At 33.2% G+C, this 17483-nt stretch overlaps 3 protein-coding genes and 1 long non-coding RNA gene across 8 annotated transcripts; 2 read left to right on the top strand and 2 right to left on the bottom strand.

The window, feature by feature from the left end:
• Positions 1-1021: 1021 nt before the first annotated feature.
• On the top strand, positions 1022-3584 carry LOC107936522 (probable ubiquitin-conjugating enzyme E2 16). The gene is made up of 6 exons (XM_016869268.2): positions 1022-1243; positions 1379-1482; positions 1597-1699; positions 1798-1861; positions 2981-3069; positions 3194-3584. Exons 1-6 carry the CDS (start codon positions 1214-1216, stop codon positions 3287-3289), a joined length of 486 nt encoding a protein of 161 aa, XP_016724757.1. The 5' UTR covers positions 1022-1213; the 3' UTR covers positions 3290-3584.
• A 1136-nt stretch (positions 3585-4720) lies between these two features.
• Positions 4721-8006, top strand: LOC107936520 (putative disease resistance protein At1g50180). The gene is made up of 2 exons (XM_016869266.2): positions 4721-7718; positions 7866-8006. Exons 1-2 carry the CDS (start codon positions 5006-5008, stop codon positions 7913-7915), a joined length of 2763 nt encoding a protein of 920 aa, XP_016724755.2. The 5' UTR covers positions 4721-5005; the 3' UTR covers positions 7916-8006.
• LOC107936521 (uncharacterized) lies at positions 7827-11188 on the bottom strand. Of its 5 annotated transcripts, XR_001694420.2 has the most exons (9): positions 10727-11188; positions 10367-10634; positions 10169-10253; positions 9613-9706; positions 9172-9235; positions 8902-9009; positions 8523-8645; positions 8368-8435; positions 7981-8245 (listed from the first exon to the last, which is right to left on the bottom strand). It is a non-coding gene; the product is annotated as an uncharacterized lncRNA (long non-coding RNA). The 5 variants fall into 5 exon arrangements; XR_001694417.2 differs by adding an exon at positions 7827-7962 and having other exon boundaries at positions 8114-8245; positions 8902-9706; XR_001694419.2 differs by having other exon boundaries at positions 9172-9706.
• Positions 11189-11983: 795 nt separating this feature from the next.
• On the bottom strand, positions 11984-17241 carry LOC107936523 (uncharacterized). Its single transcript, XM_016869269.2, has 18 exons — positions 17131-17241; positions 16759-16842; positions 16571-16662; positions 16407-16445; positions 16244-16297; positions 15987-16061; positions 15563-15628; positions 15350-15392; positions 14703-14748; positions 14383-14476; positions 14244-14296; positions 14054-14138; positions 13859-13961; positions 13667-13759; positions 13448-13514; positions 13136-13202; positions 12976-13029; positions 11984-12546 (listed from the first exon to the last, which is right to left on the bottom strand). Exons 2-18 carry the CDS (start codon positions 16811-16813, stop codon positions 12403-12405), a joined length of 1230 nt encoding a protein of 409 aa, XP_016724758.1. The 5' UTR covers positions 16814-16842; positions 17131-17241; the 3' UTR covers positions 11984-12402.
• Positions 17242-17483: the final 242 nt, after the last annotated feature.

Genomic DNA, 17483 nt, shown 5'->3' with positions numbered 1-17483 from the left:
ACATTATTAAAAAAAATCAAATAAGGCCAAATTGAAATAGAATTAACATTTATTGTTTAAAAAATATTATTTTCGGTTTCATAGAGTTAATATTTTTAAAGTTTTTTTCGTTTTGTAAATGAAATATTTTGTTTCGAATTGAACTGCAGTTGAAAAGAACAATTCTCAAGACATTTTTTTTATAGTAAATGTTAACTTTATTACAATTTGACCATATTCGATTATTTTTTATAGTATAAGGACTAGTTTGTTCTAGTCTTTATAATATAAGGACCTCTTAAGTACTTTAACCTATTACAAAACTTTTTTTTTTTTTTTTTGGATTTGGGCTGTGTTTTGACCAGTTCGTTGGTGGGTTTAAAAACATAAAAATATCGGTTTGTGATTTAACCACTCCAATCCTTTTTTCTAGATCAACATATCGATTGGTTCCGATCCATCTAATTTAAACAACCGGAGTTAAAATAACATTATTGATGAATTCAAAATAAATAATCCAAACTTCTAACAACCCTAAATAAATAAATAAATAAAATGACTTTAGAAAAACTATATTATTAATCACCCAATTATTAGTGATTTTTTTTGGGTTATCTAATTATGAAAAGTTACAAAATGATCATCTAACTATTAGTAAATTTCTTTTTTGGTCACTTAATTATGAAAAGTTACAAAAAAATCACTCACCTATTCAACTTTATCTTTTTTGGTCACACAACTATTTTGGATTTTTGCGTTTTTATTTTTATGTTAGCCAACTAGTGACCAAAAAAGACAAAATTGAATAGTTAAGTGACCATTTTATAACTTTTCATAGTTGAATGACTAAAAAAAAATTTACTAATAATTGAGTGATCATTTTATAACTTTTAATAATTAGATAACTAAATAAAAATTTACTAATAGTAGTTTACTGTTTAAGAAACCCCATACTCGAATCCGAGTCATCAAATCCAAAATAACCCAAACCTAAAATGGGATCCATGAAGGAACCGACGTCGTTTCATTATTGTTGAAGAAGAGCGAAGAGAAAGGTCAATGCCTCATTAAATCGTGGGCTCTTTTTCGATTTCTTTCTCTCTGTCGTCAAATTAGAAGAAAAATAGTCATTCCCTTTCTCTTTTTTTTTTCTCAAAAAATTCTCATAAATTTATGATTTTTTTTGAAAGAAAAAGCCTAGAAAAATCATATACCCAAAGCTCCCAATTAAACTATGAGCAGCTCATCTGCATCCTCTCGCAAGGTTCCTCTTTCTTCCTTTTTTTTTGCACTTTTAATTTTTAGGGTTTGAATTAATTTTTCTGGGAATTTGATTTTGTTCGTTCGTTTATTTTTGGGGTTTGAATTAATTTTCTGGGAATTTAATTTGTTGTTTTAGGCGCTGAGTAAAATTGCCTGTAATCGGCTGCAAAAAGAGCTTGTAGAATGGCAGTCCAACCCTCCTTCTGGTTTCAAACATAAAGTCACAGATAACCTTCAAAGGTATACTTTTTAATTTTCATTCATATATATATATATATATATATTTGTTTAGATCTTTTAATTCATAAAAATTAAAAAAAAATTGATCCTTCTTTATTTTCATTGAAAAAAAAGATGGGTAATTGAAGTAAATGGAGCTCCGGGTACTTTATATGCCAATGAAACTTATCAGCTTCAAGTTGATTTCCCTGAACATTACCCCATGGAAGCACCCCAGGTTTAATTTTCATTTGAAACCTTTTTTTTTCTTTTATTATAAAATTTAAATTCCTTAATTTTAAAACAAAAATGCAAGCTTTTATTTTTTGGTGGCAGGTTATTTTTCTTCATCCAGCACCTCTTCATCCACATATTTATAGCAATGGACATATTTGTTTAGGTAATAGTTGATGTCTTTTTAATAATTTTAAGAGAATTCCTCTCTGGTCTTTCACTGATTTTCATCTTTATATAATATTATGTATGTAGAAGTGTTTTGCTATTTCTATATCATGAGCTTGCTTTCATCTTAGTTTTTATCTATTTTTTATATGAAAGTGATGGTTTACATATATTTTGTTGTCTCTATTCTGATTTATTGTTACCTTTACCGCTTTCTCGTCTTTTTTTTTTTTTACATTCTTAAAAGGATCCTTGGTTGTGTTGTGTGAGGTTATTTTCACTGGTATTTGGATATATATATATTATTGTATCTATCTCCATTTATCCATTTTGCCATACGTATGGGAAAAAGAAATTAGCAATCTAGCCTTTGTCTCAAATATTGTATTACAATTGAGAAAAGAATTGTTTGCTAAGGCATGTTTGGTTTCATGTGCGTATGCACGCGCTTATTATGGCACACTCACGAAGTGGTGAAAAGAATTACCTAAAAAAGCAAATTAGGGTTTGGTTGAATTGGTAAAGTTGAGACTTTGGAAACCATGGTGTCCTATAGGTTCGAGTCCTACCATGTGTTGATTTAAATTGATTTTATATGAAATATAAAAAGACAAAAAAACCCTTTGTAGTAGTGTTTATTACTTTGTAAAAGATAGGGGGTTTTAGTCGTTTTCTAACCGAGTTGATGTTCTATTAACTTGTGGCACCAATTCAGACACATTATATATAGTATAGACATTCCTCCTTTTAACCTGTTTATGTGCTTTGCCAATGTTATATTTGCAAGTAAAGTATTATTGAGGCCCCTATATTAGGAGTTGGATTTCATTTTGCCCTCGATAGTCCTAATGTGTTAAATCAGAGGGCAAATTGGTCCTTTTGTTAAAGATTGTATCCATTTGTACGGTTAAAAACCAGTGCATGTATGTCAGCATGATGTACATGTGGCATGCCATATGTTACTAACACACTGACTAATTTGCCTATTTAATGAGAAGAGGGGGTAAAATGCTACCTGACTACAAGAATATGTCTCCATGATACTTTTACCTATATTTACATAATTTATTAGGAAACAAACATATATAGTACATGATTGTTTGATTGTGTTTTGTAGATATATTGTATGATTCATGGTCACCTGCTATGACTGTTAGTTCTATCTGTATCAGCATTCTCTCCATGCTATCGAGCGCGACTGCCAAGGTTAGAACTTCAAAAATAATAGACTTTTCTCGTTTGCTTTTCTTGCTTGTTCAAATATTTCAAAACTGGAAATGAACACGATATGCCATGTCCTAAATGATATACTTTTTCTGTGACGTTGCAGCAATGTCCCGAAGACAATGACAGGTACGTAAAGAACTGTAGGAATGGCCGATCTCCGAAGCAGACACGGTGGTGGTTCCATGATGATAAAGTTTAATTGAAGGGAAGATCATGCCCTGCATCAAATTTGTTTTTAATGACTTTTTTCATGAAAGTGATGCTTGATGCCATGTAAGCACATGAATGAGAAAACTATATATCTTTATGACACTTTTTTTTTTTCTTTTTTTTGGAACAATATAGAGATTTATGATTGAAACATATAGCTAAAGATAACAATGGGTTTTAAATCCAAAGGTGAAATTTGGGTTCTTTAAGATTTTTAGAGCATTATAGATGCTATATTTATGTGTGTGTATATATATATATATCATTAAAGCAGCTTTGGCATATACCTATAGTGTTGATGTAACAAGGTGAATATCGGATATATTGTTACAAATTGCTCTTTCAAAATTTTATTAGATCAAGAAAAATTGATGAGTTGAAAATCGATCTAAAAGGGGATATTGCTATGTTATTTGAGCCGGTCCGGTTGGGTATCAATCCGGGGAATTATTAGATCGAAATTTTTATTTCTTGAATTTTTAATAATTTATATTGAACTATTAATAAAATATAAGATTAAAAATTACTGCTATCAAAATTTATTTGTATTTAATTTATAAATTAATTTTTATTTATTATGATATAAAAGTAAATATTTTTTATTTAAAATAGTGAAATAAACTTGAATTTTTATATAAAAAATTATTTGTTTAAAAATTAGCAAATAAAATTCATTTTACCAAAAAAATAAATCTAAAAATAAACCCGAAAACCTAATTCAATTGACCAAAAAAACTCATTCTTATTTTTTCACTTAGAATAATAATAACCATAAACTATGAATTGTATTTTTTTTTAAATTAGTTCTCTATAATAAATTTTCTCTCAAATTTTAGTGAATTATTTCTATTCTTAAATGAAATAAAAAGTAATAAATTTTAATTAGAACATTCAGATTTCAACCTTAAAAATATATTAATCAAAATAATATTTTATTAAACAAAATTAAATTCGTAAATTTTATTTAAAATATCATTTAAATTTCACTAATTAATAATATACTATATTATGGTTTCTTTAACTTTTCTAAAATTAGCGTGTTATTATTAGTGTATAATATTTGTCTGTGGTATCCAAAATATTATATATATATAGACACAAATGTTTTCTTTGAATTTTAACCGACAAATGATTGGGAGTAATGGTAAGGCACATTACACTTCTAAGGGAAGGACCTAAGTTTAAACCTTGGCGGCAACACTGTTAGGAGGGACAATCACATACTCCGAACATGGACCATAAAATAGACATCAAGAATATAAAAAAAATTATATTCCTTGAATTTACAATCAATGAATCTCTCATTTGAAAATATATATATATATATATATATCATTGACTATAACCAAGCTCAAGCAGAAGGAAAGACAAAGATGACTTCATTTCTAGAACACTAATGCACAAAAGTCAATGGAGGAAAAATGTAGTTTCAAGTCATTTACGTGTTAGGCTTATTTGAAAAAGTCCATGGAAAGAAAAAACAATTTAATTTCTAATATTTTAATTTTTAAGAAATAGTATAAACATTTCCTCTTGGAAATTTCTGTTGAAAATAAAAACATGTAGGGACCAAAATGATGAAATTTCCAAAGTTGTATATGTCAATGGAAGCTATCTAAGAAGCCGCATATAATACACCAATATCTCAATTTAGAACTTAACACTACATCTATTTGCAGAGTTTTTTTCATCAAGAAAGAGAGAGATGGCAGAGTTTGCTGTTTCCCTGGTTGTGGAAAAGCTTACGAACTTACTTACGCAACAAGCATCATACATGGACGGTGTTAGTCGCAAAATCGTACAACTGAGAAACGAGTTACGATGGATGCAAAGTTTCATTAAAGATGCAGACACGAAACAAGAAGAGAATGATTTGATGCAACAATGGGTGAATGATGTAAGAGATGTAGCTTACGAGACGGAAGAAGTTATAGAAACGTATGTTTCGAAGGCAGCGGCTCGAAGCACGTTTGATTTGGTTACCAAGCCGTTTCACTTGTACAAGGTGGGGAAGGAGATTGAAAGTATTCGAATGAGGATTCGGGAAATATCCGGAAGACGAAATGCATACGGTGTTGAGAGGAACAGTAGAGGTGAAGGGCGTGGTGTGAATGACAGGCTGAGATGGTGGAGACAACCGTCTCCTCATGTCGAGGAAGATGATATTATCGAGCTGGTTGAAGACACGAAAGCTTTGCTTACGCAATTGACTAGCATGGAATCAAGACGCAGGGTGGTTTCTGTTGTTGGTATGGGTGGTTTGGGGAAAACGACACTTGCGAAGAGATTGTATAATCACAATGATGTTAAGAATCATTTCGATTGTAGAGCATGGATATATGTATCTAAAGAATTCAGAAGAAGAGATATCTTACAAGGTATTGTTACGGATGTGAACGCATTAAACCGAGTTGAAATGGACGTTTTGGAGAAGTTAAAAGAGGAAGATTTGTTGAAGAAATTGCATGAATTTTTAGAAGAACGAAGGTATTTAGTAGTTCTTGATGATGTGTGGAGTATGGAAGTTTGGGATTGTTTAGAAAAAGCATTCCCTAGTGGGAAAACTGGAAGCAAAGTGATGCTTACGACCCGGAACAAGGAGGTCGCTTTGCATGCCGACGGAGAGGGTATTCCACATGAACCGAGGATTTTAACGGAAAATGAAAGCTTACAATTGTTCTGCAAGAAAGCATTTCACGGAATAAATAGTCTTCCGCGTGAATTGAACAAGCTCGGAAAAGATATGGTCATGAGATGTGGTGGTCTACCTTTGGCTGTCGTAGTGCTCGGAGGATTGCTATCCCGGAAAAGCAAGTCGACAGAAGAATGGCACCGTGTTTTTCGTAACATCACTTGGCATTTAACCAAAGGGCAAGATCGGATAGCTACGATTTTATCACTAAGCTACAATGATCTCCCATCCCACTTGAAATCTTGTTTCCTCTACCTAGGACTATTCCCAGAGGATGTATCGGTCCAGACTAAAAAACTGATCCATCTATGGATCGCAGAAGGGTTTCTACCGCAAGAAGGTGAAGAAACAGCTGAAGGTGTTGCCGAGAAATGCTTAAATGAGTTGATCGATCGGTGTATGATTCAAGTAGTAAGATTGAATTCACTTGGGAGAGTCAAAACGGTCCGTATTCATGATCTTCTACGAGACCTTGCTATATCTCAGGGAAGGGAGGAAATTTTCCTCGAAATTCATCACGGAAACAAGGCAGAGCAATCGGAAACTATCTCAACAAAGTCCCGAAGGCATGCTATCCATTCTCGGTATGATCGGTACGTTTTCCTCAAAAAATTCGCTCCGCATTTACGATCCCTTCTATTTTTCAATCGAGAGTATAATGTAGATGTGGAGAGGAAGAGGATGAAAATCGGTTTCATCGAGAAGAAGCTAAATGTCATTTACAAGAACTTTAAACTGTTAAGGGTCTTGGATATGGAAGGTGTTCGTGTTGTTAGTCTACCTGATACAATCGGAAGCTTAATTCAACTACGATATCTCGGATTACGGAAAACTAATCTAGAAGAAGAGCTTCCTCTATCTATGGGGAACCTACAGAATCTACAAACATTAGATTTACGGTATAGTTGTTTTCTTAAAAGGATACCGAATGTTATATGGAAAATGGTAGATCTACGACATTTGCTCTTATATACTCCGTTCGATTCCCCGGAAAGCGGCCATTTGAGGATGGACACCTTGTGCAATCTCCAAAGCCTACCATATATCGAGACCGGAAATTGGATAAATAACGGTGGCTTAGCTAACATGACAAGTCTTCGACAACTCGGCATTGATGGATTGTCAAGACAGCAGGTTACTTCAGTCATTTCTATGATGGAAAGATTGCAGGACATTCAATCTTTGTCACTGTCGCTTACTGAACAAGAAATGTTTCCGATACTCACCGGATTGTCTTATTGCGAGCATCTTCAGAAACTGTGTTTCTATGGGAGAATCGAGAAGTTGCCCGACCCACAAGAATTCCCACCCAACCTGATTAAGCTAACACTTCACAATTCCGAGCTTCAGAGAGATTCGATTACCAAACTGGAAAGACTACCAAACCTCGAAATGCTAGTTTTAGGTGATGGATCATATAATTGGAGAGAGATGGTTTTTTCATCGGAAAGTTTTCCTAAACTTGAGATTCTAAAACTTCATCTATTGAAAGAATTGGAAGATTGGATAGTTGAAGAAAAGGCAATGCCGAAGCTCAAGCATTTGGTGATAAATCGTTGCGAGAAACTAAAACAAATTCCAGATGGATTGAAGCTAGCAACTACCCTCAAAGAACTCGAAATTGTTGGAATGCCGGTTGAGTTTGAATACAGACTCAGAACAAAAGATTTCTTCGAGTTCAAAAACACACCGTCAATCAAATCGACCACAGACATGTTGGCAATCGGTAACCTAATCCCCGAGTCTATATTTTCTTACCTACTTGCTACTAAAGCATCAAATATAGATCATTTATCGAAAAAGAAAGAATTCAACAATTAGATTAAGCATGAATTAAAACCTTACTTTCTAAACCCGCATCTCAATTTTTCAGGTCTTGGCAGTCACCAAAATGTTGGTTGGCCAGAAACACAATTCGGTTGACCAAACACTTTTCGAATATTACAAAGTAATAGCTCGGAGATCTCTATCTGTAAGACAAGTATACGTTAGCTCAAAGATTATCAGATGAGTGTAGCTATTTCACCATTCAATGTAAAATTTCTAGTTCTCGATATCTTTTATATGGTGAACAATGGAAGAACGTAAAGAAAACTTAGGACAGCATCTAATTTCTTTTACCAATAATTACTTTTCGTTGCTTTTAAGAATTTTAGTACATTCTCGCAAACAATAAATGTTATTGAAGAAGCAGGCACATGTCTCAGAAGGTTCGGGTTGATGCCTTTGTAAAATCTGTGAAAACCCTCGAACCTGCACACGTCCTCAGAAGCAAATAAGATCAGCATGCAGAGGGAGGAAATAACAATTAATAACATTCTCGGTGTTTAACACTGAGTAAATGAACATGAATTTGGGTTCGAATATGATCTCACCATGCAGTTTCCTTCACAACATGCCAACTATTCGTGTATCTTGGAATTCCTTCATTACTAGGTTGTTGCTACAAAAGATAAGAGATCAAATTACAGACTGTGATAAAATATAGTACTTTGCATTTGTAAATGAAACGATTTAACTTCTCGTTTACCTGTGATCGAGTTCGAATAACTTGAAAAAAAAAATTCCGCACACCTCATAAGGCACCATGACCAGCCAATGGAGAGAAAATGAGGTTATACAAAGACTTCACACCAATTATAAGGATGCATACCTGAAATGGATATGTAACAAGAATGGCAGCAATTTTAGAAGATCCACCCAGCACGGCATGATCAAATGAATTTTTTACATCAACTGGTCACGAGCTTGATTAAACCATGTATAACAATTGACAAGCACATAATACATGTAGACAATTGCGGGCATGCTACCAGTCACGAGATTGTACATCAACTGGTATATGCCCCATCAACATTTAGCATAAAGTAAAACCAAATTTCAAATAAACAGAAACTTCATTTACTTACCAACAAATTACTAGCACCTTTGGGTTTCTTCTTTCTTTCTTCATAATCAACCATTATTCTACGAAGTTCTTCATATGCAGTGAACTGAATGGCTCCATGGGAGACTTGCTGTAAGTCAAAAAAGCAATAACTATAGGGAATATGATAAGCTATACTAGTACCTAAACAACTCGGTATTATTTAGCTCCGAGAAATCCAAATGTTGCAAAACTGATATACAGTGACGTAAAAAGCAGGAGCAGAAATACAATCAAACCGTCAGCAAACTACCATCAATAGGCCAGGACCGAGTCTTGTATATAGTGCAGTCCATCCTTCCTCTCTTAGCATGGTTCTTAAAGCATCGGCAATAATCAAAAGTCAAGACATATAACAAAATTTCAGGGTTAGCAGCAACACAAAAGGACATTAAATGAACTGGAGAGCCAGTTTCTGTGAATGAAATTCCAGGTGAAAAGAATGAAGGAAAATCATTTCGGTTTGGTATAGTTGAATCATCTATAAAAATATTAACCAGCAGAAGAAATCTACATATAAAAGGGTGTATTATCTAAAACTTCATGTATCGAGGTTTCAATGGGAGGCTGATCTCGAACCTAATTGCTTGCTAATACTTAGAATCAAAGTTAATATGACACACTAGGGGATATTGATATCTTGGTGAATATTATTATATTACTAACAAATTAATACAAGATGAAAAGCAGAGACCATAAACACCGGAATAAGGTTGACTTTGATGAAGAGGACTTTGAAGCTCCAATCTTGTTCTAATAAGCCAAATAGGATTCGTGCATATAGAAACCTGAAACAGTCACGAGATTGAAAATGTTAACAGAATATAAACTGCAACATATCTTAATTAACATCAAATCAATTAGAGACAAATCCAACTTAGCATGAACCTATTACCATAAACTGCTATCTCTCTAGAGATTTTCGAATTGGAACACATGTTTCAAAACATGCACTAGTGATCCAATTCAGTAAAACTAACATTCCCACTAGCCTATAGTTTATTATAAAAATTATTGAGTAAAACAAATAATTTACAAAATTCACAAACTTCAGAATTTAAATATTTAGAATTATGTATTTATATCAACACAAAAGCAATACATACAAGTTCCAAAAAACCATATTTTACGAACCAGAGAAGACTACCCCTAACGAATTACATTTTATAGAAGTAGCTAATTGCGTTTTAGTTTTCATTCCCAGTACCGGGCCGATCTGTGTTTTAGGTAACATAAGTTCAAATACTCACCAAAGCTCCAGCTTCCGCAGCAGAGGCTAGATGAAGAATAGGACTTAGCTTCTCCTCTCTGTTTCTAAAATACCTTTGTTTAGCTCTACACTCACACATACAGACACACAGGCACATAGTATTTATAAGTAATGTATTCACTTATTAAAACACATAAAAGCAAAAGGGAAAGCTGTAAAATTTTATAGTGATACTTACAAGAAGAAATATAAACCCGCGAAACTGAAGAAGCTAAAACTGAAGGAAAGAAGCCTGCAAAAAGCCCTTTCATACCCTGTTTGAGAAACCAATTAAGCTGTTAGCATGATCCAAAAAAAAAAAAGTGAAAAAATACCTCAGCTTTACATGCAAAGAAAAAAGAGAGAGAGAGAGAGAGAGAGGGTGCAATCCTCTAAGCGAGTAATGGTGAAAATGGCGTGGGCAGTGTTCTTGTACGTCGGGCAATTATTAACTGGGCCATCGTAAACTGTTTCAGAACTAAATCCAATTAATACCAAAAGGAAAACATTTTTTCTCTTTAAGCTCTGTGTTCGTATAGAAATGAAAGAAAGGGGGGACCTTGGAATCTCGTAGGTACGACGTCAAATGGGTACATGGCGGTGAAGGTGGCGAAGCCCGCCACAACACCGGCGGTAGCTTCTTCCCATTGCCACTTTGATGATTGTGATTTATTATTTTGTTAAAAGAAGCAATGCATCGGTGATTTAGGGATCAATTGGAGCTAGAGAAGCGGCAGCACCAAAATGAAGATGAAATCGTCGACAGCCGATCGCATTGGGCGCAGCCGTTATTGTTCGGTTTTTTTTATTTCAACATTTCGTCGTTGGTTGTCAGTGTCACCTGAATTGGTTGGGCTAAGTGGCCCATTTTTTACGTTTCTGAAGTTGATTTATTACAAATTCATTTGGGCTCTTTAAAATGAGGTTGATTTAGTCCGAAATCTACTCGAGGTAACTGGTAAGCTCGAGTTCGAACTTCAATGCTTGATATCAACTTCAAATTTAATCAATTATCAATTTTTATACACAAAATTGATTAAATTTATTCATATTTAAATTTAAACACGTCTGTACTCAAGCTCTTTCTATACAATTAAGATAAAATATAATTTTATAAAATAAAAATTTTAATAAAAATCATAAATTTAATTCAATTGATAGCTCAAGCTTGATTTGATAGTTACTAAATCAAATTTAAATTTTTTTTAAGTCAAATTTAAATAACTTATGAATATAGATGATCTATTTACACTCCTAAAATAAATTCTGGTGGCTAATTCAATTTTCAGCCCTTATAATAGGTATATGTATTTTATTTCTAATACTTTAAAGGAAATAAAAGAAAAAAATTATTAAAAAAAATTGGTTTAATCAATTGTTGTTAAATCAGTTCAATTAATTTAATTGACTAGTTGCATAAAATAAATTAATTTTTAAATCGAATCTATTAAATAGTAAAAAAATAACCAACAATATCATAAATTTTTAATTTTTTTTTGTGCTAAGTGTTATATACCCCATTCAAGTTTATTATTATTATTTTTTTATATACCCCATTCAAGTTTATTATTATTATTATTTTATCATAATCAAGGAATCCACTATCGACAGGAGTGATTAATTCCTTAACTACAAGTGCTTTCCGAAGAAATCAACAATTGACCGTTATGTGTTCCATTTTTATAAACGAAAATCGAACCCCAATTACATAATTAATCTCATCTGGGTACCCCATCCGGCTTTTAAAATCACTATATTACTTACCAAACTAAAGAATTGCTTATGCTCCAAACTTATGTTCATGAATAAATTTAAATAATATAATATTAAATTAAAAAACCATTAATAAAAAAAGTGACATGAAGTGACATGAAACAATGTGGAGCAGTTATGAATATAACCGTCATCCACCACCGTCTCGCCTTATATTGCTCCATTACCATCCCTGCCTCTTTTTTCTTTTTTACTGTTTTCTTACCATTTAGATATTAATGCAAGCTATTTACTGTCTCAACAACTTAAAAGTAAAAATTTCTTCTAAAGCTGTAAAAATGGTAATATTTTCATGAGTCAGGAGGAATTTCTAAATGCTACATTGGAAATAACTACAATTATGTTTAAACTTTAAACCAGTATATATAATAGATGAAAGAAAATTGATTATACCTCTCATATCGATACCTGTGATTCGTCAGAAGAAAATTAGCTTTTTTCTTAAGGGAAGGACTGTGAAGTTTACATCGAACCATATTTGCTTTCGTTCGGTGACGGTGTCCATGTTCCTTGAGTACCACTGGACGGGCGCTCCCACGAGACTTCATTGGTAAAGCCGGTGTTAACTTCCTCAACTCGTGAGTAGCCTTGCCCTGCTCCGCTTACCTGTTATAGACAATTTGCACATTAACTGAAGTTGTCGAATTTATCTAAGCTGCCTACCTTGCAAGTTCGCAAGGTTGAAATGAATGTTGTAATTTCGGTATGGCAAATCAAAAGAGAAAAGAGAAAACTAATTAGGTTAAAATATGCCACATAAGTCCCTGTACTCTTAGTTGGAATTTTCAAAATTTAGGTCCACCTGTTAATATTGTCAAAACTATTTTGTCAAATTTTGAAAATTCCAACTAAGATTACAGGGACTTATGACATATTTTAGCCAAATAATTAAAGAAGCCAACGACGACTAGTCAGTCGAGAAGTAAAATATGCAACTTTATGATCAGGACTGGTTCGAATTCTCTGAAGCAGCTATTGAAAAATGTTCGAAAGTTCAGATAAATATTATTTGCAATAAAAGTTGCATAAACTTACAGTCTCTAAACAGGCAGAAAGAACCGTCATGCCCGGCAGAGCATCAATCCCATGCTGCATCCAAGACACCCCAAGTAAGATATATAAGTTATTTTAACCTATCACAAATACTAAACTATGGAATCTTCTGCCAAAAAAAGGTATAGTCTAAGCAGCTAACCCGGCTTTCCATTTGTGTCTTGTAAATAAACCCTCCACAGCAAAATAGAGTTGATGAAACCATTAATCTGCTCAAGACGAACATGATTTAATAGAAAATCATGGGTGCAACTCACACGTACAGTAAATTTCTGAACCAACATAAGAGATTAAATTTTTGTCTATCTTCAGTAACAGACATGAATATACAAACTCTTGGTGGAAACTTGTGCAAAACACTGCACCCGGTGCAGATGACATTTAAATCACTTGATTTTGCATAGCTTAACACGTGCAGGACAAACGAGGGGAAAAAATGGAAGGAGAAACGTACATGCATGAAATTATTCCGAATATTGCCCACCCTCTTGTGGCATCTTCTTCCTGATTTTGTGCAGAGTCTGAAAATATGGGGGGAAAAAGAACTTTAAATTAGCTGAGACAAGCTCTATGGCAAATGCATCATGATAACCAGAAAGATACTCAAACGGATTCCAGAAAAACAACAGTTGATAAAAGCTAGCATTGAAGAAAACAAAATCAGGGAGCTTACCACACATCTTCGTTAGAACAAACTCGATTGATTCATAACCTTCCACTGGGATAGTGATCTTAACTTCATACGGGGTATCACGGGCCTTTACACCTGAAGGACAAAAGTGGAAGAAGAAAGGATTAGAAATGGTAATTCAGGAGATTATAATAGAAAATAACATCAACCTGCTTAAGAAAATGTTGTATATACATCTCCAATCTAAAAGCAAAGTTGATGGTGATAATGTTGTAGGTGGATTCCCAGTTGCAGCAGTCCCTGATAACTTGACCTCCAGTCCGTTTTCTGGAAACACCTGAGAAGGGCCCCATGCAAAAATGATAAGGTGATAAGCATATTCATTGAATAATCACAGTTTTCTACCCCTTGAACCAAAGGAAAGAGTACCTCGACACGAGGTTTTTTTACGAGGTTGGATTGGGATGCAATGGCAGTCAAATAAAGGGTAACATGAGGCTGTTCAGTGCTGAAACTGTTCACCAAAACTTTAAAAATTATTCATGAAATGTCGATACGCAAATAGTTGAACTCAATGAATCAAATTATTTCACTATATTTGAGAGAATGGATACCATACCTAAAATCAGGGTGAGATTTTTCAAAACCCAACTGAGTCAGACCATTGTGAACCTTACAATCGATAAAAGGGAACCTTTTTAATTAAATAGTTTTGACATATAAATCAAAGTAGCCCAGATAAAATGTTACTGTCTTACAATTTCCCATGATCGCGGATGAAATCCAACAGTGAAGCCCTCGAATACCCGTGGGCCAGGATTCTCACATTGAATGGCCAGTTCAACAATGGCTCTGAGGAAAATGAAAATTTCAAAGTTTAGATATGTACCATAAAATGAATTTCAATTAGTACTTTGCGCAAACTGTCTAGTAAAACAATTAATCCTGTGGTTTGGCATCAGGAATAGTGGTCTTTAAAACATAATGATTTTCCTCTACACTGCACCAAACTTGAAAGAAACGTTAAGAGAAAAGTAACATAAAAAAGAGAAAGAAGTCATTGTTCTACTTAAAATACCTGCAAGTGGATTCATAAGAGACATTGCATATGCATCCATGTTGGCCTGAGATTAAAACCAAAGATAATGATAAAAATGTTAAAGGTTGATACGGAACAAAGCACTGGCAGTCAAGGCAAAACAAGTATAGGCCCATAACAAAATCATCAAATTCAATAAAGCCTTCCCTAATAAGTCGGGGGTAAGAAATGAAGATTTTAAAAAGTTGATTGGCAATTGATATGGACGCAAAAATTGAAAAGAAATGAAATGAAAGAAATTTACATGAAGATAAATGTCAAAGAAACTAAGTTATCACAGCCTTTATGTTTTAATTTTACATAATTGGCTCAGGCTCTTTGATGCATGCTTGAATGTCATTTATTCACAAAGCAAGGTCTTAGTAAAGGTTATGTAATAGCAGCATAAAATTGAGAGTTGATTGTCACCATAAAATGCAAATTACTTCGTAGGCATGTCACTAGTTGAAAATAGTTAGTAGCGATATGAAAGGTGTCACACATTAACCAGTTGAGCAGAAGAAATATTGTAGAATAAATAGCATGGATAGTCATTTTAACCCATTGTAAAAAGACATGGGGAATATAAGTTCATAGTATATACGGGGAAGAAGCTCTTGAAGACTGAATATGAAAGGTTTACACACCTTTACATTGCCCATTTAAACACTTTCCACATATAATATTTACCTGAAATACAATAAAGGAGATTCATTAATTCATAGACAAATGCCATGAAGAAGTTTAATGTTCAAATTGACATAATTAATGAGCACAGAACAAAATTATTACTTATAAGAACAGTACTGTCAAACAATTTCCACCAAATTTGAGAAAGAAATAGTAGCCAACAGACCAACCTGTGCGGTGCGTCCCATTTTGTCAAAGGTGTGCTCACAATTCAGCAGGTCGCCATTGTAAAACTCCTATACATGCAGAGAAAATATATTTAAAAGGTTCCATAAATCTATGAACCAATATTACAGAGTCAGAACTTAAACAGAATTTTTGGTATAATGCAACATATTGCATTAAACTGGGAACAGATTTTTTTTCCAATCTCAGAAGTTTTCACAAATACAAGGATTTTCAAATAACAGTAATAAATTGAATTTAAGGGCCAGAATCTTCTCATAAATTTATTTCTTCTTTTACCACCAGTAACAACCAAAAAGTGCCTACACTAACATTATATCAATCATTCATTCCCATCAAGCACGGAGAGTTAACAACATACCGCTTCCCTTTTTATAGTTATAATTAACAAGTTCAAACCAGACTTACTTGAACAAGGTCAACATGCCCTGAACCAGTAACAAAGTAGTTAAACTTATCATATCGACCAAAATCTACATATCCCTGCACAATTAGCATTAAAAGTGACGTGAATTATATTCAGAATACTAGCAGGCAAGTGCAAATTGGTACTTTCAGCTAATAAAATACATTTCTAAAGCTATTTCCTTATCTAAACTTCCTCATAAAAGAATACCATATAAGAGCATTAATTTAGTACTTAAGAACATGAATTCATGGAGTACCGTTTGTGATCTACTCTCCACATCTTTGCAAAAGCGGACAACCACGTCAGTATCCTGTATTAAGAGAAATACAAATACGTAATACTCTCTAGGCATAAATATTTACAAACATTACACAAAGCATCAAAGACATTCTATATTTGAAATCAAGCAAGGATGTTACCTTCCCCTCGTACACAAAAGGACTACCGATCCAATCAGTCTAATCAATAGCTTAAGAGAAAACATTTCACTAGATACCAAAACTCTAGTTCATTATAAATGCTTATTTAGAACAAACCGATGTTCAGATTTATGATAACCGAAATGGAAGTAACAAAAGGATACGAAATCAAGAAGATGACTAGAATTATCAAACGCGTAGCAAGTGGATTTTGGGACAACAACTGATGTAACGGTAAGTGCTTGTGAAAGAACAGCTGCAAAAGGAAACAGATTCACTAGCATCGACAAGAAGTTATAAAAAATAGTTAAACAAAACACTACTTTCACAAAACAAAATCAAATTAAGTCACCTGCAACAACTATGATTATGAAACTAGGATTTAAACAGCATTTTACACTCCGCATTGTTTCGTGTATTCAATTCAAAGCATGTCCTGCGAGAGAGAGAGAGAGAGAGAGAGAGAGAGAGAGATTCAACGATTTCCAGCTCAATTTTGTCATCGGAAATTTAAAATTTTCTCTCAAAAACAGTAAAATTCGAGCAAGATTTGTTTGAAACAAATGAATGTTTAAGATTGAGATCTCAAATAAATGAAAATGAATGGAAATTTAAAGCAAATATTATTTGCTTAATCAGGAAATTTATATTCTACGATTGTTCTTAAAAATGAGGAAAAAACACATATACACAGTAAATCAAGGTGAAATAGCAGGGGAAATACCTGAAGAGCTTAGCCGGAGTGTCGATACTGAAGTCTCTGAAGCTCAAGAGACACACAGAGACGGTATTTCGACGGTAATTCCAATAAAATAGAAGTGTAGAATCAATTTTATTAATAATAAAATAAATATTGGCTAAAAAAAAGGGTAAACTACATTAGTAGTACCCCACTATGTTTTTTCTTTCACTCTATAATGAAAAATTACAAAATGATCACTTAACTATTATTTATTTTCTTTTTAGTCACCCAACTATAAAAAAAGTTACAAATGGTCACTTAATATTTCAATTTTGTCTTTTTTTAGTCACTTAATTATCTTAGATTTTTAGATGTTTTATCCAAAAAAAATTATT

This window comes from Gossypium hirsutum, chromosome A02 (genome assembly GCF_007990345.1).
Source record: "Gossypium hirsutum isolate 1008001.06 chromosome A02, Gossypium_hirsutum_v2.1, whole genome shotgun sequence".
NCBI lineage: Eukaryota > Viridiplantae > Streptophyta > Magnoliopsida > Malvales > Malvaceae > Gossypium > Gossypium hirsutum.
Note: the sequence above shows the minus strand (reverse complement) of the source record. Positions and strands in the feature narration are given on the sequence as shown.